The 23,429-nt window shown below is 41.1% G+C and overlaps 1 protein-coding gene across 5 annotated transcripts in view; it reads right to left on the reverse strand.

The window, feature by feature from the left end:
- The window catches only part of RBL1 (RB transcriptional corepressor like 1), a 100,867-nt gene that overhangs the window by 55,661 nt on the left and 21,777 nt on the right, over positions 1 to 23,429 (reverse strand). For 3 of the 5 annotated variants that reach the window (XM_026455280.1, XM_026455278.1, XM_026455279.1), the window contains 9 exons: positions 13,935 to 14,135; positions 13,189 to 13,253; positions 12,949 to 13,077; positions 12,677 to 12,837; positions 11,052 to 11,101; positions 7,717 to 7,903; positions 6,734 to 6,900; positions 1,354 to 1,466; positions 760 to 863 (listed from right to left, as the gene is read on the reverse strand). In XM_026455280.1, the coding sequence (XP_026311065.1) occupies positions 760 to 863; positions 1,354 to 1,466; positions 6,734 to 6,900; positions 7,717 to 7,903; positions 11,052 to 11,101; positions 12,677 to 12,837; positions 12,949 to 13,077; positions 13,189 to 13,253; positions 13,935 to 14,135 (1,177 nt within the window). Of the gene's footprint in view, positions 1 to 759; positions 864 to 1,353; positions 1,467 to 6,733; positions 6,901 to 7,578; positions 7,904 to 11,051; positions 11,102 to 12,676; positions 12,838 to 12,948; positions 13,078 to 13,188; positions 13,254 to 13,934; positions 14,136 to 17,608; positions 17,717 to 23,429 lie in introns of all 5 variants that reach the window. The other 2 variants (XM_026455281.1, XM_026455282.1) reach the window with 2 other exon arrangements.

The raw sequence follows: 23,429 nt of genomic DNA on the forward strand, positions 1-23,429 counted from the left end.
AAAAAAAAAAAAAAAAAAAAAAAATATATATATATATATATATATATTTACTTATTTCTCAGAAAACCATGGGAGTGTATGCACCATCAAGATTATTAGTGTAAACTATGAAAGAGAAAGACACAGAATCCAGGAAAAAGAGAAACCAACACAGATAATATATGAAAAAAATTTCCAGATAAACACAAAGAGAAATTCTGTTACAATAGTTACGCAGCATCCTTAAGACATCAACCTGTTCCTATTGGGATAGAAGGTTAGAAGACTTCAAGAGTGATTGCAGAGGGAAATAATGAAGGAAGAGGAAACAAAGATCATATGATAGGTTTGAATTTGTACAAAAATTCTTTTATACAGCTTACTGGAGAGAGTGGTCTGACTTGGTCAAATAGTTAAAGAAACAAAACAAACTCCCCCTCCCCCCGCCATTTTATAATCCAAAATCCCTGGAAGGTATGGACAAATGTCTTAACAGTTGCTTTAACAGATGGAGGGATCACTAGCTGGCAATAAAGAACCAAAAAAAAAAAAAAAAAACTTAAAACACACTGATGTGTACCAAAGATGAACTTTGTGTTATTTCACATTTCTGCCTAGATGTGATTAGCCTTGCATGTGCTAAAGTCAACTAAATGTCATCCTGGCCAAGTGTGTCCTAGATTGGTGACCCCCACAATGCCTTACAGAGCCTCTCAAAACACTGCTTCCAGGCTACGACTTTTGGACCTTGCCAGTAGCGCAGAGAGTGGATTTACTTACTGACATGTCCATTCCATGAAGTCTTCGTGTTTCCTGAACCATTACGGTCTCTAGTATTTTATAATACAAAATTTCTGCCAGCTTTAGTCTATTTACAGCAAAGTCTATTGGGGAAATACAGAGAAAACATGTGTTAATGAATTTTAGTTGTTAAAGACTGAAAAGCAATATTATACATAAACTTAAATCTGATACATTAAGAATAGCAGGGCAGCCCGGGAGTGGTGGCTCACACCTGTAATCCTAGCACTTTGGGAGGCCTAGGAGAGCAGATCACCTGGGGTCTGGAGTCAGAGACCAGCCTGACCAACATGGTGAAACTCCGTTTCTACTAAAAATACAAAATTAGCCAGTGTGGTGGTGGGTGCCTGTAATAGCAGCTACTTGGGAGGCTGAGGCAGGAGAATCGCTTGAACCTGGGAGAAGGAGGTTGCAGTGAGTTGAGATCGCGTCACTGCACTCCAGCCTGGGCAACTCGGTCTCAAAAAAAAAAGAAAGAAATAAGAATAAGGGGAGAGGAAAAAACTTGAATTTCTAATTTTGGGAGGATTACTTATTTTCAATGCTATGCCAACTTTAGTTTTCTTTTCTTACCTATGTGAGATCCTGGCTGTTCATCTGTTGATTGAGTATAGTGTTGGCAGAAAGTCTCTCCCATTCCTTTTAGTATTTTCATAATGTTTTCCATAGGATTACGCACACAAGATCTACAAAATACAAGAGGAACCTAATTATAAAAACAAACAAACAAACAAAAAAACAACTCTACACCAGAGTATTAACATGCCTTCTTTTTTTTTGTTTTTTTGAGACAGGGTCTCACTCTGTTGCCCAGGCTGGAGTGCAGTGGCGCAATCTCAGCTCACTGTAACCTCTGCCTCCTGGGTTCAAGCGATTCTCCCGTCTCAACCTCCCAAGTAGCTGTGATTACAGGCATGTGCCACCACACCTGGCTAATTTTTGTAGTTTTAGTAGACATGGGTTTCACCATGTTGCCCAGGCTGGTCTAGATTTCCTGACCTTGTGATTCACCCACCTCAGCCTCCCAAAATGCTGGGATAACAGGTGTGAGCCACCATGCCCAGCCAACATGCCTTCTTTCAAGAATTGGTTTTTAGCAGCCAAAGTTGTATTCTCAGTTGGAAATCTACATATATAAACAAAGCTTTATATGATAAAATATTTTAACATGTAAATTACATAATAAAAATAGACTGTATACACACGTAATATAACTTTGCTGCTCTAAGTTTGACTATACTATGTACCTTATATGAGTGGAATCATGTAGTATTTCGTCTTTTTGTGATTGACTAACTTCACTTAACATAATGTACTAAAGGTTCATCCATGTTGTAGCAAATGGCAGGATTTCCTTTTTTTTATAAGGCTGAATAATATTCCATCTCATATCTATATCTGTATCTATATATACACACACACACACACAAATACACATATAGCATTTTCTTTCTCTATCAATGGACACTTAAGGTGTTTCCACATCTTGGTTATTGGGAATAATGCTGCAGTGAACATGATGTGCAAATATCCCTTTGAGATGCTGTTTTTAATTCTTTTGGATGTATACCCAGAAGTGGTATTGCTGAGTCATATGGTACTTCTATTTTTAATTTTTTGAGGAACCTCCATACTGCTTTCCATAGTGGCTGCACCACTTTACAATTCTACCAACAGTGTGTAAGGGTTCCTATTTCTCCACATCCTTACCAACACCTGCTATTTTGGGTTTTTTGGGGTGATGAGTGGGAAGTGGCTATGCTGACATGTGAGGTATTATCTCATTGTGATTTTGATTTGCAACTCCCTGATAAGTGATATCAGATATTTTTTCATATGCTTTTGGCCAGTTGCATATATTCTTTGGAGAAATATCTACTCAATCCTTTACACAATTTTTAAATTATTTGTTGTTCTTAAGTTTTATGAGTTCTTTATATATTCTGAGTATGAACCCCTTATCTAATATACGGTTTACAATTACTTTTCTCATTCTATAGGTTGTTTTTTTACTCTGTTGATTGTTTTCTTTGCTATGTTAAAGCTTTCAGGTTTGAGGCTGGGCGTGGTGGCTCACAACTATATTCCCAGCACTTCAGGAGGCCAAGGTGGGCGGGTCACTTCAGGCCAGGAGTTAGAGACCAGCCTGGCCAACATGGTGAAACCCTGTCTCTACTAAAAATACAAAAATTGGCCAGGCCTGGTGGCTAACACCTGTTGTAATCCCAGCACTTTTGGAGGCCAAGGTGGTGGATTATTTGAGGTCAGCAGTTCAAGACCAGCCTGACCAACATGGTAAAACCCCATCTCTACTAAATACAAAAAATTAGCCAGGCGTAGTGGTGCATGCCTGTCATCCAGCTATTTGGGAGGCTGAGACAGAAGAATCAATTGAACCCGGGAGGTGGAGGTTGCAGTGAGCTGAGATCGAGCCATTGCACTCCAGCCTGGGCAATAAGAGCAAAACTCTCAAAAAAAACAAAAACAAAAACAAAAAAAGTTGGGCGTCGTGGCTTATGCCTACAATCCCAGCACTTTGGGAGGCCGAGGCAGGCGGATCATGAGGTCAGGAGATCCAGAACATCCTGGTCAAGATGGTGAAACCCCATCTCTACTAAAAATACAAAAATTAGCTGGGCATAGTGGCAGGCGCCTGTAGTCCCAGCTACTTGGAGGCTGAGGCAGGAGAACTGCTTGAACCTGGGAGGCAGAGTTTGCAGCGAGCCAAGATCACGTCATTGCATTCCAGCCTGGTGACAGAGCAAGACTACGTCTCAAAACAAACAAACAAACAAACACAGGCCACAATGGCTAGGTTTTATTTATTTTGTTTTTTGTAAAGATGAGGTCTTGCTTTGTTGCCCGGGCTAGTCTCAAACTCCTGAGCTCAAGCAAAACACCCACCCTGGCCTCTCAAAGTCCTGGGATTACAGATATGTGCCATTGCACCTGGCATCTAATATAGATATCTTAACAATATTAAGTCTTCCAGTCCACAAACACAGATGTTTTTCCTTTTTTTTTTTTTGAGATAGGGTCTCGCTCTGTTGCCCAGGTTAGAGTACAATGGTGTGATCATGGCTGAGCTCAAGCGACTCTCCCATCTCAGCCTCCCAAGTAGCTGGAATGCATATCACCATGACTAATTTTTAAATTTTTTCTGTAGAGACAGGGTCCCATCATGTTGCTCAGGCTGGTCTTAAACTCCTGGGCTCAACTGCTCCTCTTGCCTCAGCCTCCCAAAGTGCTGCAATTACAGGCATGAGCCACAATACCCAGTGTTTCCATTTGTGTCTAGACTTTTTTTCTTTTGCATTCTGTACTTCCTTCTTTTCCCTTATTGACATATTTGTATAGTTGCTTTGTCACTGCTTTTCAACCTATTCGTGTTTGAACAGTAGTTCAATCCAGATTTATTTACTCAAATGATATGGAAGGTAGATGCATGACAGTCTTCCTACCTTACCGGCAGTATGCTTTTCTTCTGAGCTATTTCTGAGGCTGGAGATTATTTTGTACACTTTCTTGTATCCTGAAGGTTTGAGGAATGTGGGAGAGCTCAGCTATGTTTAGCCTTTCTCGGAGAACTAGGATTTTGCTTTGTCTTCTGAGATTTAGTTAAATAATCCCATTCCAGGGTTCACTATTCCTAGTCAGGGACGTCTAGTTATATGAGGATCTCTCCCCCATATCATCATGGAATGCTGGAAAATGGCAGCCCTTGGCAGTTGTTTATATTTCTGCTGGGATCCTGGTGGTGGTACATATACTTTTCACTTGGGGAGATTTGTATGACTTTTTATCTGTCTGCCTGCTCCCCCATTTGTTTCCCTCCAAATCTGAAGTATTGATGAGAATTCTCAAGATCTATCACTATACCCTCTTTCTCCAACACTGCTTAGGGATAGGGATACCAGAATCATCAATTTTCTTTTTGATCTCTACTTTGGAAATTTATGTCATGAAATCATCTCTCTCTCTTCATTTGGTTGCCACTGATAAATATTTTGCTGGTTTTTACTATTCTCTTATTTTATTAGGTATTAGGAAAGAAGGTTCTCTGATCTGGCTTCATTCTACCATCTTTACCAGGAATCACGCTTCCTCAAAAAAGAAAAAAAGGCCGGGTGCAGTGGCTCAAGCCTGTAATCCCAGCACTTTGGGAGGCCGAGACGGGCAGATCACGAGGTCAGGAGATCGAGACCATCCTGGCTAACCTGGTGAAACCCCGTCTCTACTAAAAAAACACAAAAAACTAGCCGGGTGAGGTGGCGGGTGCCTGTAGTCCCAGCTACTCGTGAGGCTGAGGCAGGAGAATGGTGTCAATCCGGGAGGTGGAGCTTGCAGTGAGCTGAGATCCGGCCACTGCACTCCAGCCTGGGCAACGCGAGACTCCGTATCAAAAAAAAAAAAAAAACCTGTATAAAATTCTATTTTATGGGCTGGGCACGGTGGCTTATGCCTATAATCTCAGCACTTTGGGAGGCCGAGGAGGGCAGATCACCTGAGGTCAGGAGTTCGAGACCAGCCTGACCAACGTGGAGAAACCCCATCTTTACTAAAAATACAAAATTAGCCGGGCATGGTGGCGCATGCCTGTAATCCCAGATACTCAGGAGGCTGTGGCAGGAGAACTGCTTGAACCCAGTAGGCAGAGGTTGCAGTGAGCTGAGATTGTGCCACTGTACTCCAGCCTGGGCAACAAGAGCAAAACTCTGTCTCAAAAATAAATAAATAAATAAATAAATAATTTCATTCTTATGGCTGTACCACCAAGATGTAATTAGTCCCCTATCTAATGGACATTTAGAATCTAATGGACATTTAGAATGTCCCCATTTAAAATTAATGTATGCCCTTATAGAGGTAATCTTTAGAAACAAACATAAAAATAAATTAAAAAATAAAGTCAATATAAAATCAAAACATGCACAACTCAGGGGTAGTTAAAGAGTGAAATATCAGTGCTAAATAATCTTTAAGGTACACTTATCACTAAAAGTCTATACTCCCATGAAATAACATTATATGTAATTATTTTTAAGAGACAAGGTTGACCTGGCATGGTTGCTCATGCCTGTAATCCCAGCACTTTGGGAGGCCGAGGCAGTTGGATCACTTGAGCTCAGAAGTTCAAGATTAGCCTGAGCAACGTGGCAAAACCCTGTCTCTACAAAACATATAAAAAATTAGGCATGGTGGCTTGCACCTGTAGTTCCAGCTACTTGGGGGACTGAGGTGGGAGAGTTGCTTGAGCCCAGGAGGTGCAGGCTGCAGTAAGCTGTGATTGCGGCGCTGCACTCCAGCCTGGGAGACATAGCGAGACCCTGTTTCAAAAAAAAAAAAAAAAAGGCAGGCCAGGCGCGGTGGCTCAAGCCTGTAATCCCAGCACTTTGGGAGGCCGAGACGGGCGGATCACGAGGTCAGGAGATCGAGACCATCCTGGCTAAAACGATGAAATCCCGTCTCTACTAAAAAATACAAAAAACTAGCAGGGCGAGGTGGCAGGCGCCTGTAGTCCCAGCTACTCAGGAGGCTGAGGCAGGAGAATGGCGGGAACCCGGGAGGCGGAGCTTGCAGTGAGCTGAGATCCGGCCACTGCACTGCAGCCTGGGTGACAGAGCGAGACTCCGTCTCAAAAAAAAAAAAAAAAGGGAGAGATAAGGTCTCCCTATCTTGGCCAAGCTGGAATTAGTCTCACTATGTTGACCAAACTAGCTTCCCAAGTAGGTGGGACTACAGGTGTGTGCCACTGTGCCCGACTGTTATACATAATTTTTAATAGGTACTTCAATATGGTTTTAGGTCAATATATTTTGTGATTGAAATGGTATAGTAAAACTTGCCAGATGAACATCCACTATCTTGAGAATTCTGAATACACTAAAAACAGAATGGAATAAGAAATCTAATTTTAAAAAGACATTTGAAAAAATAACAGTATTATACATACTCGAAAATATTTGTAAGTTGGTCACTTGGGGCATTTTTCAGACCAGCCACAATACTCTGTAACCGGCTGACACTTTGGGTGGCTGATGCAACAGGAGTAATAACTGCTTCTTTTTCTCGTAAATATCTCCGTCCTGTCAGAGGGGTAGAAGGTGCAAATGACCTTTTCTGTCAGAAAAGAAAAATCTGTGAGTTTTTAAAAGTTACCATCTTCCTTGTTATGCGTTTAATTCAGTGCATTTACCATCTTCTCTACTCATATTTATAATATCCATGAAATTTTTAGCAATACTATGCTAATAACATCCTTATACTTGAATAACACTTTTTTAAAGCACATTCTACCTATAATTTCATTTAATCTTCACACCACTGATTTGAAAGATAATGTATACATACTTTAATTTTATATATGAGGAAATAGGAACAGAGAAATTTGAAAACTTGTTTCAGTTGACTAAGTTAATGTCAAAGCTTAGACTAAAACTTAGGTTTTACTATGTTCTAGACAAGTGAATTTTCCATTAGATCTCTTCCTCCAACCCATTTTACACATAAATACAGGGTTAAGCCTTGGCCATTAACAATCAAGTGCAGAGTTTTATGGCTGAAGTTACAGAAAAACACATAGTTTGTGTCATGGGTAGGAAAGCAAGCTAAAATTTAAAGCAAGGTAACAGAGGCTACGTTGAAGCAAAGAAAGAACGGTAAGAAAGGAAAACTTCCTCTTCATGTCAAAAGACATATACTCTTCTAATAAACCCAGGCATGCTGGGAAAATGGATATAAAATATGAAAATAGTAAGAAATAAGGTAAAAATACTAAATGCCAGTTTTAAAAATTACCTTTTAAGGCTTTCATGGGAAATATGAATTAGTAGAAGAAACTCAAGATTTAACTTGAAAGATGCTTCTGCTGTTAGTAGAATCAGACACACAGAGAAAAAGATCATTCAAGATTGAGGCCAGGCTAGGTTATATTACTTTTTCAAAGTGTTGTTGAAGGTTATACTCCACATTAGCCTGTGCCGTCAGTTTCCCTGATGGGGTGTCACCAGTGAACTTTCGAGGTGTTCCAATTTCCTCTTCTGCATCTGCCCCCAAAAAGATCCTCTCATCAAAATCACCAACAGTTAGAACATACTCTTCATACTCCTTATTCACTGCTTTGCTGCAAAAAGAATTATAACAAGCTGTAATACTAATACTAAGTTACACAATGGATTTATTTTGACTTGAAGATAGATTTAGTGTTTACAGCTTAGAAAATCTGACAACTTTCTAATTTTTATTAACTCTGCCCATCTAACAATATCAGAGGGTCCTACCTGATTATGGACATTCTTCACATTCACACAACCAATAAATTACTTTGAAAAGTGAGAGACTACATATACTTAATCTGAAAACTAGTTGAATCTAATTATGAAAATGGTTTCTGATCACTAAGGAAACAATAGTGGCTTTGAAATATGGCAGGTGGAGGTTGCAGTGAGCCAAGATTGCGCCAGCGCCCTCCAGCCTGGCAACAGAGCAAGACTCCGTCTCAAAAAACAAAAGGGCCAGGCGCGGTGGCTCACGCCTGTAATCCCAGCATTTTGGGAAGCCGAGGTGGGCGGATCATGAGGTCAGGAGATCGAGACCATCCTGGCTAACATGGTGAAATCCCATCTCTACTAAAAATACAAAAAATTAGCCGGGTGTGGTGGCAGGCGCCTGTTGTCCCAGCTACTCAGGAGGGTGAGGCAAGAGAATGGCCTGAACCCGGGAGGCGGAGCTTGCAGTGAGCCAAGATCGCGTCACTGCACTCCACCCTGGGCAACAGAGCGAGATTCCATCTCAGAAAATAAAAAAAATATATATGGGCACTGCCAACATGTGATTAGTGAAAGAATGTAAAGTGAAATACAGAGTCATTGGGTCCATTTATTAGTTTCTCAAGAGAACAGCTGTTTTTTGTTTGTTTTTAAGACAGAGTCTCACTCTGTCACCCAGGCTGGAATGCAGTGATGTGATCTTGGCTCACTGCAGCCTCTACCTCCCAGGTCTAAGCAATTCTCCTGCCTTAGCCTCCTGAGTAGCTGGGACTACAGGCTTGCACCACCATGCCTGGCTAGTTTTTGTACTTTTAGTAGACATGGGGTTTCACCACGCTGGCCAAGATGGTCTCGATCTCCTGACCTTGTGATCTGCCCACCTCAGTCTCCCAAAGTGCTAGGATTACAGGTGTGAACCACCGCGCGCCTGGCCGAGTAGCTGTTTTAAATGCCAATTGGCTGGGTGTGGTGGGTCATGCCTGTAATCCTAGCACTTTGGGAGGCTATGGTGAGAGGATTGCTTGAGGCCAGGAATTCGAGGCCAGCCTGGGCAACACAGTGAAATTCCCATCTCTAAAAAAATAAAAATAAATACGTAAGTGTCAATGATGTTTTTTATTTTTATTTTTGAGATGGAATCTTGCTCTGTCGCCTAGGCTAGAGTGCACTGGTGTGATCTCGGCTCACTGCAACCTCTGCCTCTTGGGTTCAAGTGATTCTCCTGCCTCACTCTCCCAAGCAGCTGGGATTACAGGTGCCACCACACCCAGATAATTTTTGTATTTTTAGTAGAGATAGGTTTCACCATGTTGGCCAGGCTGATCTCAAACTCCTGACCTCAAGTGATCAGCCCACTCCGGCCTCCCAAAGTGTTGGGATTACAGGCCTGAGCCACCATGCCCGGCCTCTTTCTTTTTTTCTTGTTTTTTTTCTGGAAACAGGGTCTTGCTCCGTCACCCAGGCTGAAGTGCAGTGGTGCAATCATAGCTCACTGCAACCTCAACCTCCCAGATTAAAATGATCCTTCCACCTCAGCCTCCCAAGTAGCTGGGAATACAGGCTCATGCCACTACGTCCAGCTGATTTGTGTATTTTTCATAAAGACAGGGTTTCACCATGTTGCCCAGGCTGGTCTCCAACCTTTTGAGCTCAAGCAATCTGCCTGCCTTGGCCTTCCAAAGTGCTGGGATTACAGTTGTGAGCCACTGTGCCTGGCCTTGATTTTTATTTTTATTTTTATTTGGGACGAGTCTTGCTCTGTTGCCCAGGCTGGAGTGCAGTGGTGCAATCTCAGCTCACTGCAACCTCCACCTCTTGGGTTCAAGCAATCCGCCTACCTCAGCCTCCCAAGCATCTGGGACTACAGGCATGTGCCACCACGCCCAGCTAATTTTTGTATTTTTAGTACAGACCAGGTTTCACCATTTTGGCCAGGATGATCTCAATCTCCTGACCTCGTGATCTGCCTGCCTTAGCCTCCCAAAGTGCTAGGATTATAGGCATGAGCCACTGCGTGCCTGGCCGGGTAGCTGTTTTAAATGTCATTTCGCTGGCTGTGGTGGGTCATGCCCGTAATCCTAGCACTTTGGGAGACTCTGGTGAGAGGATTGCTTAAGGCCAGGAATTCGAGACCAGCCTGGGCAACACGGTGAGATCCTGTCTCTAAAAAACTAAAACTAAAAATAAATACATAAATGTCAATAATTATTTTTTTTTTGAGATGGAATCTCGCTCTGTTGCCTAGGCTAGAGTGCAGTGGAGTGATCTCGGCTCACTGCAACCTGTGCCTCCTGGGTTCAAGCAATTCTCCTGCCTCAGCCTCCCAAGTAGCTGAAATTACAGGTACCTGCCACCACACTCAGTTAATTTTTGTATTTTTAGTAAAGATGGGGTTTCACCATGTTGGCCAGGCTGATCTCAAACTCCTGACCTCAAGTGATCGGCCCACCTTGGCCTCCCGAAGTGTTGGGATTATAGGCATGAGCCACCATGCCCGGCCTCTTTCTTTTTTCCTTTTTTTTTTTTTTGGAAATAGGGTCTCACTCTGTCACCCAGACCGAAGTGCAGTGGTGCAATCACGGCTCATTGCAACCTCAACCTCCCAGATTCAAATGATCCTCCCACCTAAGCCTCCCAAGTAGCTGGGAATAAAGGCTCACACCACTACATCCGGCTGATTTTTGCATTTTTTGTAGAGACAGGGTTTCACCATGTTGCCCAGGCTGGTCTCCAACTTTCTGAGCTCAAGCAATCTGCCTGCCTTGGCCTTCCAAAGTGCTGGGATTACAGGTGTGGGCCACCGTGCCCAGCTTTGATTTCTTAAAATAAATGTATTTAAAGCCAACAAGTCTTAGTGACAATACCCATTCAATGCCACTAAAGCAGAGAGAACTTGAATTTGGAGGTCTTACTTTGATATAATGTTATGCTTAACAAATTTCAACAAATCAACAAATACGACAGCTTGTGATATGCCAGGCACCACTAGTACCAGATATTTACCTATTATCAGTAAAACTTGAAAGGTCCAGGAGGCATTCTCCTTTTAATATCTGTGAAGAAAAAATTATTTTGGGACACCATATAATTAAGCATATTAATACACACACAAACATGAAATTTATCTAAATTTCCATATTGTTATAACACACACAAAAAACAGAATAATTAAGTATTTATTTCAGACTAGGATAAACTATTTAGCATGAAAATAACATTTTTTTAAACTTTTTTTTTTTGAGACAGGGTTTGGTTCTGTCATCAGGGCTGGAGTGCAGTGGTACAATCATGGCTCACTGCAGCCTCAGCCTGCCAAGTAGCTGGGACTACAAGCGTGCACCACCACGCCCTACTAATTTTTGTATTGTTTGTAGAGACGAGATTTTGCCACGTTGCCCAGGCTCGTCTGGAACTCTTGGGCTCAAGCAATCCACCTGTCTTGGCCTCCCAAGGTGTTGGCATTACAGGCGTGAGCCACCTCACCCAGTCCCTGGGATCCTTTAAAAAAAGTTTTCTTTGCCGGGCGCAGTGGCTCAAGCCTGCAATCCCAGCACTTTGGGAGGCCGAGATGGGCGGATCACGAGGTCAGGAGATCGAGACTATCCTGGCTAACACAGTGAAACCCCATCTCTACTAAAAAATACAAAAAACTAGCCTGGCGAGGTGGCGGGCGCCTGTAGTCCCAGCTACTCGTGAGGCTGAGACAGGAGAATGGCATGAACCTGGGAGGCGGAGCTTGCAATGAGCTGAGATCCAGCCACTGCACTCCAGCCCAGGCGACAGAGCGAGACTCCATCTCAAAAAAAAAAAAAAAAGTTTTCTTTGCTAGAGATGTTTAGCATACAGACAATGGGCCATAATATAGATATCTGAGGAACACAAGACTGAATACAAAAGTTTGCATAAAAGAAGAAGAAACCAGTAAGGGAACAATTTATGCTTAAAGAAAAATCTCTTAATATTTGAAAAGTGGGATACATAATCCAAACCCCTCCTTTTAGCAAAGTGAAATCTTGAGGCCTAACTACATTTAATGGCTTGATGTTGGGGAAATAAGAAATTGAGACCCAGAGGAACAAGCCAATTCATAAATGTAGAAATAGCTAAGTTAATTACTAAGGAGAAAATGTCCAGAATGCACACAGATAGCTTACAAGTGGCTACAAAACTATCATGGATTTTCTGCTCGATTTACATGGAATTAAAACTGTGGTTGTTATACATCATCCTACTTTTAGTCAACAGTCAGCAGTTATTCAAATTGTGGCAGTAAATTAGTCAGCTTATTCTGACTTCCTGTTTTTCCTAATTCTTTGTCAGTCCTACTCTGATGTTCTGTTCTTTACAATTCTTTATCAGTACCTCCTACACAGTCCCTGATAGCTGGGACTACGGTTGCCTCTGACAGTATGTTTACCCAACAGAACATATAGTCGGTCACATTTTTCAACAGCTCTGTTTCTCACATCACACAAGATCATAAGGAAATTCCGAATCACAGTAGAGGCTAAAGCCTGGGAATCCTGACCCTAAGTTCTATAATGCTGAGAACTTGCTTAAAACTTTTTTTCTTCTGACATTATTGCTGACCTGTAAACATCTCAGTCATCTAATTATAAGTACAGTACCTTCCTGTCAAAGAGTTTTGAAATATATGGCTTAAAGTAGTGCTCCTTTATTCCTTTTGCTTCTACTAGAAGTCCATCATGCAGTTCACACAGTACAGCAATGACGCAGGGCGGCTCTTCAGAAGCCCTAAAGTCAGCAGTATGAAAATCAGATGGTAAACCTAGTTTGACAGTGTAGGAAGAGCAGAGGGGAAAAAAAAATACGGTCAACTTTCAAAAATCTTTTTCCAAAAACTGATAATCAGTTTTCAAAAATAAATAAAAGGTCTTACCTTTAAACGATGGATTTAGCAAGTCTTGTCTATTTGGGCACATAATCGCATTGGCAAAAATCAGATCCAAGCAGCATAGAAGTAAATGATAAGAGTTTACTAAGTCATCCCCAATCATCCGAAAATTACCTTTATAAGGGGGGAAAAAAAAGAAAAGACACAAAAACCAGAAACCTCTCATGTCAAATAGCACCAAGTTCCCACAGTAGAAATGTAAGACCACCAAAAGTGTCATCTTACCCTTAGTATAAACAAAAAGTGTCCAACAGAAATTAAACAGATCCTTAACACTGCAAGGAATCCTCCTAAAAAGGGAAAAAAATTACTTTTTGTCTGACTAGCTTGCTAAATATCATGTAAACTAAAATAGTAAATATAAATATCAAATAGATCAAATTACACATGAAATTCCATTCATGAAGAAAAGTTATCTATTATTTATGAAATGGACTTAAGTAAGCTTTTACAATCTACATAAAATAATCAGAACATAGGGCCAGGTGTGGTGGCTCATGTCTGTAATCCCAGCACTGTGGGAGGCCGAGGTGGGTGGGTCACCTGAGGTTATGAGTTGGAGATCATCTTGGCCAACACGGTGAAACCCCATCTCTACTAAAAATACAAAAAATCAGCCAGACGGGGTGGCGCACACCTGTGATCCCAGCTACTCAGGAGGCTGAGGTAGGAGAATTGCTTGAACCTGGGAGACAGAGGTTGCAGTGAGCCGAGATCACGACACTGCACTTCAGCCTGGGCAGCAGAGCGAGACTCCATCTCAAAAAAAAAAAAAAAAAAAAAGAAAAAGAAAAATAAGTAAAAGTATTATTCTGAATTTCCAAACACGGATAATTGTACATAGATTTAAAAAGAAAATAATTAAGTTCTTTGCAGGAATACTTTTCATAAAAAACAGACTTTCAAAAAAGTACATTCTCTTAGTTTGTATCATAATCTTTATGTCAAATATGTAAGGATTAAGGGCTCACCTCTGCTTCCGGCTTCGCGGTAACTTTGGTGGTTCTTCATATGGATTTTGAAATATATCTAAAAAAATTGGCTCATATTTTTTGAATATTACAGTAGACACCTCAAAATTTCTCTCTAGCCTTTCTATACGTTCACGAAATTCTTGTGGTAGATTTGACATGTCCATCCACTTCTTCATTTTACTAAAAAATTGTATTAAACTAAAAAAAAAGGGAGGAGAAAAAAGTCACCTTTAAAATTCATTTATAAAATGGATTGAAAGGAAATATTCTATTCATGACTAAGATTCTTTATTAAAATGCCAGACCTCCCAGGCAACACAGTAAGACCCCAACTCTACAAAAATTTAAAAAATTATCTGGGTGTGGTGGCACGTGCCTGTAGCTCCAGTTACTCGGGAGGCTGAGGTGGGAGAATTGCTTGAGCCCAGGATGTCGAGGCTGCAGTAAGCCTCGATCATGCACTCCAGCCTGGGTCACAAAGCAAGACACTGTCTCACGTGAACAAAGAACAAACACCATCTCTCAAGCCTAAATTTTTAAAAAAATCCTCATTATGAAATCACTTTGGTTCCCAGGATCACCAGGAGAATACAGGTTATTAATTAGGGGTCATCACACAGTGCGTTACTTCTATGGAGGAAGCAAGAGCGCCTATCTACTTCCTTTATTCTCTATATTACCTAGACAGTATTCTGCATAAAATTTACAAAGTTAATGTTAGTTAACAGATTTATAGGTTATAAAATTAGTTTGAGGAAAAACAGAAGTCTCCCAAACACAATTTCATTTTCCAAATGGGAATTTGATTATGAAGCACCAGATTGTTATAGGTTAGGAGTAAAACTCAAGAGTTTGAGTTCCAATGCGTGGTTCCACCACCAAGAGTAAAGGTGGCACATACTCAGAAAAAAACTTAATAGCTCTGCTGCCCAGGCCGGAGTGCAGTGGCACCATCTTGGTTCACTGCAACTTCCACCTCCTGTGTTCAGGCAAGCCACCGTGCCCAGCCCAATTCTGGGTATATTTTTTTATGTCTGTATGTTAGTGTGGTCTTAGATAGAAAACTTGCAATGTCAAAGCTCACTTAATTAAAGGTCTAGCAATATACACAGAATAATACTTGTAATTTTTTTTTTTTTTTTGGAGATGGAGTCTCACTTTGTCACCCAGGCTGGAGTGTAGTGGCATGATCTTGGCTCACTGCAACCTCTGCCTCCCAGCTTCAAGCAATTTTCCTGCCTCCACCTCCTGAAAGCTGGGACTACAGGCGCGCACCACCATGCCTGGCTAATTTTTGTATTTTTAGTAGATGAGGTTTCACCATGTTGGCCAGGATGGTCTTGAACTCCTGACCTCAGATGATCCAACTGCCTCAGCCTCCCAAAGTGCTGGGATTACAGGCATGAGCCACCGCACCTGGCCCTATGTTCTGATTATTTCATGTAGATTGCAAAGGCTTAAGTCCATTTCGCCCAGCCAACACTTATAATTTCTTTTTAAGGTGACAGAAGACATTAACAGAAAATTATCCAACGCTATTTAATATGGTTTGGATGTTTTGTCCCCTCCAAATCTCATGGTGCAATGTAATTTCCTTGGCTGGGCATGGTAGCTCATGCCTGTAATCCCAACACTTTGGGAGGGTGAGACTGGAGGATTATCTGAGTCCACCAGTTTGAGACCAGGTTGGGCAACACAGTGAGACCTTGTCCCTATAAAAAATGTAAACGTTAGCAAAGCATGGTGGTATGTGCCTGTGGGCCCAGCTACTCAGGAAGCTGAGGCAGGAGGATCACTTGAGCCTGAGGGGTTGAAGCTGCAGTGAGTCATGAACATGCTATTGCCTGGGCAAGAGAGTGAAAGACTGTTTCAAAAAAATAAAAAAGAGGCCGGGCACGGTGGCTCACGCCTGTAATCCCAGCACTTTGGGAGGCCAAGGCGGGTGGATTACGAGGTCAGGAGATCGAGACCATCCTGGCTAACACAGTGAAACCCCGTCTCTACTAAAGAATACAAAAAATTAGCCAGGCGTAGTGGTGAGCGCCTATAGTCCCAGCTACTTGGGAGGGTGAGGCAGGAGAATGGCGTGAACCCAGGAGGCGGAGGTTGCAGTGAGCCGAGATTGTGCCACTGCACTCCAGCCTGGGCGACAGAGCAAGACTCCGTCTCAAAATAAATAAATTAATTAAATTAAATAAAACAGAAAAGTGACCTCCAATGTTGGAGGTGGGCCTAGTGGGAGGTGTTTGGGTCATGGGAGCAGATCCCTCATGAACGGCTTGGTGCTGTCCTCATGGTAATGAGTTTAGTTGTCACTCATCTGAGATCCGGCTGTTTAAAAGTGTGGCACTTCCCACCCTCAATTGCTCCTGCTCTCATCATGTAATGTGCCTCCTCCCCCTTCACCTTCCACCATGACTGTAAACTTCCTGAGGCCCTCACCAGGAGCAGATGCCAGCCCCATGCTTCCTACACAGCCTGCAGAACCCTGGGCCAATTAAATCTTTTTTTTTTTAAATAAGTCACTCAGCCTCAGGTATTCCTTCATAGCAATGTAAAACGTCCTAATACAGCATTCAAACTCTGGACATGCTGATTAAAATCTGACACTCTTAAGAACCTCATTAAAAGATTCTTATCAATAGCAACAAAACATTCGTCAGATTACTGAACATTTTTTTGGCTTACAAAAAATTATGCTGCCTTACAAAGGACTTTAAAAATTTTGTTTTTTGGCCAGTGCAGTGGCTCACATCTGTAATCCCAGCACTTTGGGAGGCCAAGGCAGGTGGACGACCTGAGTTCAGGAGCTTGAGACCAGCCTGACCAACATGGAGAAACCCTGTCTCTACTAAAAATACAAAATTAGCCAGGCGTGGTGGCGCATGCCTGTAGTCCCAGCTACTTGGGAGGCTGAGACAGGAGAATTGCTTGAACCTGGGAGGCGAAGTTGCGGTGAGCTGAGATCACACCATTGCACTCCAGCCTGGGCAACAAAAGCGAAACTCCGTCTTAAAAAAAAAAAAAAAAAATTGTTTTTATATTTGGATGATCACATTTTGCATGTGAAACGCTTTGCTTTGAGGACATTTCCACTTTTGAACCCTGTCTACCATTAGACAGATCAGCTTTACTGGAAGCTAGGATGAAGGCATATAATCATATCCTTTGTCAGATACACCTGCCTGAGATTTTGAATCTGAAGCTGGTGGTGCAGAGAAGTGAAGAAGTGGTAAATTCTTACAGCAGGATCAAGCTCCCGGCACAAATAAAGTGGCAATGTCCAGGGACAGCATTGCTAGCTATGCAAACTGTGTCCTTGCTAGATGTATTCTGTGATACGGTCTTTGGCTGTGTGGCCACCCTCCTTTTGTTCCTGGCCTTTTCTAAGCCTAGTTTTCTTAAGTCATCCTAAAGATTTTATCACCTATCCAATACTTCTTTTAAGTCAGCCAAAGTTGAAAAGTGATATCTTTTATTTTTTTGAGATAGGGTCCTACTTTGTCACTCAGGCTGGAGTACAGTGGCATGATCGTGGCTCACTGCAGGCTCCACTTCCTGGGCTCAAATAATCAATCCTCCCGCTCCAGCCTCCCAAGTAGCTGGGACAACAGGTATGTGCCCCCACACCCAGCTAATTTTAAAATGTTTTTTAGAGACAGGGGTCTCACCTTTTGTTGCCTAGACTGATACCTGCTTTTTATAAATAAGAGCCTTGACTACTACATCATCATATAATCCATTGCACATACTGCTCTCCCAAGAATGGTTTTCGTAACCTGGAACAAAATGCATCAGAATGTTTGAAAACAAAAAAATCTTATAGTACTGTTATAACTTAAACCATGATTACAGTTTTTAAAACTAAAATAAGAAGGAAAGTAAACTTCACAGCTTTCAATTCATTGGGATTCTGTTATAAAGAATATGATACTGCTGGGTGTGGTGGCTCATACCTATAATCCCAGCACTTTGGGTGACTGAGATAGGAGGATTGCTTGAGCCCAGGAGTTTGAGACCAGCCTGGGCAACATAGTGGGACCTCATCTCTCCAAAATATTGAAAAATTAACTAGACTTGGTAGTGTGCACCTATAGTCCCAGCTACTCAAGAGGCTACGGTGGGAAGATTGCTTGAGCCCAGGAGGTCAAGGCTGCAGTGAGCTGTAATCACATCACTGAACTCCAGCCTGGATGACAGAGCAAGACCCTGTCTCAAAAAAAGAAAAAGAATACACTACTTAAGTTGGGTGTGACAGCATGTACCTACAGTCGCAGCTACTCAGGAGTCTTAGGCAGGAGGATTGCTTGAGCCAAGGAATTCGAGATGAGTCTGGGCAACATAATGTGATCTCATCTTATAAAAAAATTAAAAATATTTTAAGGCTGGCATGGTAGCTTACACCTGTAATGCCAGCACTTTGGGAGGCTGAGGCGGGAAAATAGCTTGAGTCTAGGAGTTCGAGACCAGCCTGGGCAACATAGAGAGATCCTGTCTCTATATAAAGTTTAAAAATTAGCTTGGCATGGTGGCATGCACCTGTGTTCTTCGCTATTCGGGGGGCTGAGGTGGGCAGATTGCTTGAGCCTGAGAGGTTGAGAGTGCAGGGAGCCATGATGGCGCCATTGCATTCCAGCCTGGTGACAGAGTAAGACACTGTCTCAGAAAAAAAAAAAAAAAAAAAAAATCTCAAGAGAGAGAGAGAGAAGAGAATACACTATCCAAGCAAGTACATGAAAAGATGCTCAACATCATTAGCCATCAGGAAAATGCAAATCAAAACTGGGATGGCTACAATAAAAAAGATGGATAATAACAAGAATTGGCAAGAATGTGAAGAAACTGGAACCCTTGTAAATTCCCGGTGGGGATGTAAACTGGTACAGGCACCTTGGAAAACAGCCTGACAGTTCCTCAAAAGGTTAAACACAGGGCTGGGAGCGGTGGTTCATGCCTGCAATCCCAGCCACTCAGGAGGCTGAGGCACAAGAATCATTGAAACCTGGGAGGCGCAGGTTGCAGTGAGCCGAGATCATGCCACTGCACTACAGCCTGGGTGACAGAGTGAGACTCTGTCTCAAACAAAAGTTAAACATAGAATCACCATATGACTCAGCAATTCCACTCCTCTCCATATATATCCAAAAGAAAAAATATATGTCCACATAAAAAGTTGTATACAAATGTTCATAGCAACACTAATCAATACCCAAAAGGTAGAAATAACTCATTAACTGGTAAATGGATAAACAAAATGTGGTGTATCTATGCAATGGAATATTATTCAACCATAAAAAGAACTGCTGATACATGCTACATCATGGATGAACCTTGACACCATTATCCTAAATGAAAGAAGCCAACACAGAAGACCACATATTATATGATTCCATTTATATGAAATGCCCAGTATAGAAAACTCTATACAGACAGAAGTTAGATCAATGGCTGCCAATAGCCGGGTGTGGGGGTTGGAATAGGAAGTGAATGCTAACAGGGGTTTCTTTTTGGGGTGATGAAAATGTCCTAAAATGTATTGTGGTGGTGGTTACACAACTCTGTGAAAATACAAAAAAAACATGGAACTGTACAGTTTAAATGGATGAATTATATGGTATGTGATAATATCTCAATAGGCTATTAAAAAATACCACCCCACAACACCACTCCAAAAAGGTTACAGTAAATATGTGTAAGTATGTTAGAAATATTAATTTGTTAATTTTTTTTTTTTTTAGATGGAGTCTCGGTCTGTCTCCCAGGCTGGAGTGCAGTGACGCAATCTTGGCTTACTGCAACCTCCACCTCCTGGATTGAAGTGATTCTCTTCCCTCAGCCTCCTGAGTAGCTGGGATTATAGGCACATGCCACCATGCCTGGCTAATTTTTGTATTTTTGGTAGAGAGGGGGGTTTCGCCATGTTGGCCAGGGTAGTCTCAAACTCCTGACCTCAGGTGATCCACCTGCCTTGGCCTCCCAAAGTGCTGGGATTACAGGTGTGAGTCACCATACCAGCCTAATTTGTTCACTTTTCTAGAGGCAATTTGGCAACATGAATAAAAAGCCTTAAATATGCTCAAATCCTTTCATCCAGAAATTACTTTTTAAAGACTCTAACCTAAGGAGAAAATTAAAAATACAAGTAAAAATACAAAGATGCGTATCATGATACTTTGTGTGAAGGTTTTATTTTTTAATAAGTAATATACACAAGCACAAAATTCTGAAAGTTACTAAAGGATGTAAAATGAAAAGTCTCTCTCTCATCACCTGCCTCCCAGTTTTTCTCCATTAAGGCAATCGTGGTTGCCTTAGGGAGTAATACACTGTCACCAGTTTTTTGGTTTATCCTTGCAGAGGTATTTTGGGAATTTATAAACATATACCGCCATACATAATTTTTTCTACTCAAATGATGTCATACTACAACAGCAGTCCCCCCATTTATCTTCAGGGAATATATTGCAAGACTCAGAGATGCCTGAAACTGCAAATAGTACAGAACCTTATATAGAGTATATATTTTCCTATACGCATATACCTATGATAAAGTTTCATTTACAAATTAGGCACAGTAAGAGTTTAACAATAATAAAATAGAACAATTATAACAATTTACTATAATAAAAGTTATGTGAATGTGGTCTCTCTCTCTTTCTCAAAATACCTTATTGTACTGTACTCACCCTTCTTGTGATCTGTCAATCTGATAACCGAGAGAGTTACTAAGTGGCTAACAGGCAGGTAGCATATACAGCATGGATACAGTAAATAAATAGATGATTCACGTCCCAAGCAGGATGGAGTGAATAGCACAAGACTTCATTATGCTACTCAAAACCATACACAATTTAAAACTTAAAATTATTTATTTCTCAAATTTTCCATTTAATATTTTCAAACCATGGCTGACGGGTTACTGAAACCATGGAAAGTGAAACCAAGGATAAAGAAGGATTAATGTACCTACGATATTCTGCACCTTGCTTTTTCCTCTAATTCATCTTGGGCATGTTTTTACATCAGTAAAACCCCTTGTATCATTTTAAGAACTGGAGTTTATTCCATTGTATACCATTCCTTTTAACCTTTAAACTTTTTACTTTGAAATACCATCAAACCTACACTTGCAAAGACAGCACAAGAAGTCCTTTATATCCCTTACCAAATACTGGCATTTTGTATATCTGCTTCATCACCTTTTTCTTTTTTTTTTTTTGAGGTGGAGTCTTGCTCTGTCGCCCAGGCTGGAGTGTAGTGGCACAACTGCGGCTCACTGCAACCTCTGCCTCCCGGGTTCAAGCAATTTTTCTGTCTCAGCCTCCCGAGTAGCTGGGACTACAGGCGCCCGCCGCCATACCCAGCTAATTTTTTGTATTTTTAGTAGAGACAGGTTTCATCATATTGGTCAGGCTGGTCTCAAACGCGTGCCCTCGATGATCCGCCCACCTTGGCCTCCCAAAGTGCTGGGATTATAGGTGTGAGCCACCATGCCCGTCCATCTCTTTCTATATATACAAGTATACTGTATATACATATGCATATATGGTAGTAAATTTTATGTGTCAGTTTGGCTGGGCCACAATGCCCAGATATTTTCTCAAATATTCTGGATCTTTTTGTGAAGGTGTTTATTAGATGAAATCAACATTTAGATTGGTGGACTTTTAGTAAAGCAGATTACTCTTCAAAATGTAGGTGGAACTCATCCAATCAGCTGAAGGTCTTAATAGAAAAAAGACTGACCTCCCCTGAGTAAGAAGAAATTCTGCCACAAGACTGCCTCAAGACTCAAACTGCAGCTCTTCCCTCAAGATGGAAACTCAAAGTGCAGTCTCCAACATGGGGCCTACCCCATCAGACTTTCAACTCTCCAAGTCTCCACCATCGTGTGAACCAATTCCTTAAAATAAATTTCTCTCTATATATAGCTTGTTGACTCTGTTTCTCTGGATAATCCTAGTTATTGCAACATACATATAATTTTTTCTGAACCATCTGAGAGTCACATTTAGCTTTCATGCCCTTTACCCAAAAATATTTCAGTTTCTATTTTCTGAAAAAAAGGATATTCTCTTACACAACCAAAGTACAATTATCAAAATCAGAAAATTTTACATTAATAAAATATTAGTCCATATTTCAACTTAAATTTAAAATTTACCAATTATCCAAATGTTCTTTTGTAGCAATTTTAAGCATCCTAATCTAGTAGCATGTATTGCATTTAGGTATCATTTCCTTTCTGTTTCTTTCAGCCTGGAACCAGTTCCTCAGACTTCTTTGTAACACGAACATTTTAGAAGACAATTGGTCAGTTATTTGTAGTATGTCCCTAATTTGGGTTTGTCTCATGCTTCCCTCATTATTACATTTAGGCTATGTATTTTTGACAAGAGTACTACCTAAGTGATGTCATATCCTCGTCAGAGGATGATATCCATTAGTCCCATTACTGATAACTTTGTACTTGATTTAGGTGGTACATGCCATGTTTTCCAAAGTTTCTATTTTTTCCTTTGTAATTAGTGATTCACAGGAGATACTTTGCGATTATGTAAATATTCTGTTCTTCATCAAACTTTTATTCACTAGTTTTAATATCCATTGATGATCTTTGACTGAATAAATTATTACTATGAGGTTGCAAAATGGTGATTATTTTCTAATTCTACCATTCTTTTCTACATTTATTAGCTGGCATTCTAACGTAAGCAGCATTCCTTTCTAATAATGGGAGTCTACTAATAGGAGTCTTTTCAGTCTAGCTTCTAAGTTCCTTTGACACAACTCCACCATTTTGTTGAGCATTCCTTACTTTCTGGCATAAGAAGCTGTTCCAGATGCATCAGAGAAAACAAGTCTGCTCAGCATTGGAATCAGCCATTTTCTTGAGGACATTATGCTAAGTGAAATAAGCATTTCACAAAAGAACAAATATTGTATGATGACACGTCTATGAGATGCTCAGAGTAATCAAATTCATAGAGGAAGAGAAAGTAGAATGGTGGTTGCTGAGGCTGGGGTAAGGGTGAAATGGAGAGTTTTTCTTTTGGTTTTATTTGAAATTTAACACTAATATTTTCCTATGTAAGGCTTAATGTATAGTTACAATGATCTGATTAGTCAAGGTGGTCTTTTTTGGGGGGGGGCAGAGGGGAGGGAGGTATATTTAACATTTCACACTCAAGATGTAATTGTCATGGGTTCCTAGCACTTTAGGAGGCTGAAGTAGGAAGACCCTTGGAGCTCAGGAGTTTAAGACCAGCCTGGGCAACATGGCAAATCCCATCTCTACAAAACAAAAACTACAAAAATTAGCCTGGCATGATGGTGCGTACCTGTAAGTCCCAGCTACTTGGGAGGGTGAGGTGGGATGATTAATTGAGCCCAGGAGGTAGAGGCTGCAGTGAGCTGAGATAGCACCACTGCACTCCAGCTGATGCCACAGAGTAAGACCCTGTCTCAGGCAAAAAAAAAAAAAAAAAAAAA

This window comes from Piliocolobus tephrosceles, chromosome 20 (assembly GCF_002776525.5).
Source record: "Piliocolobus tephrosceles isolate RC106 chromosome 20, ASM277652v3, whole genome shotgun sequence".
NCBI classification, from domain to species: domain Eukaryota; kingdom Metazoa; phylum Chordata; class Mammalia; order Primates; family Cercopithecidae; genus Piliocolobus; species Piliocolobus tephrosceles.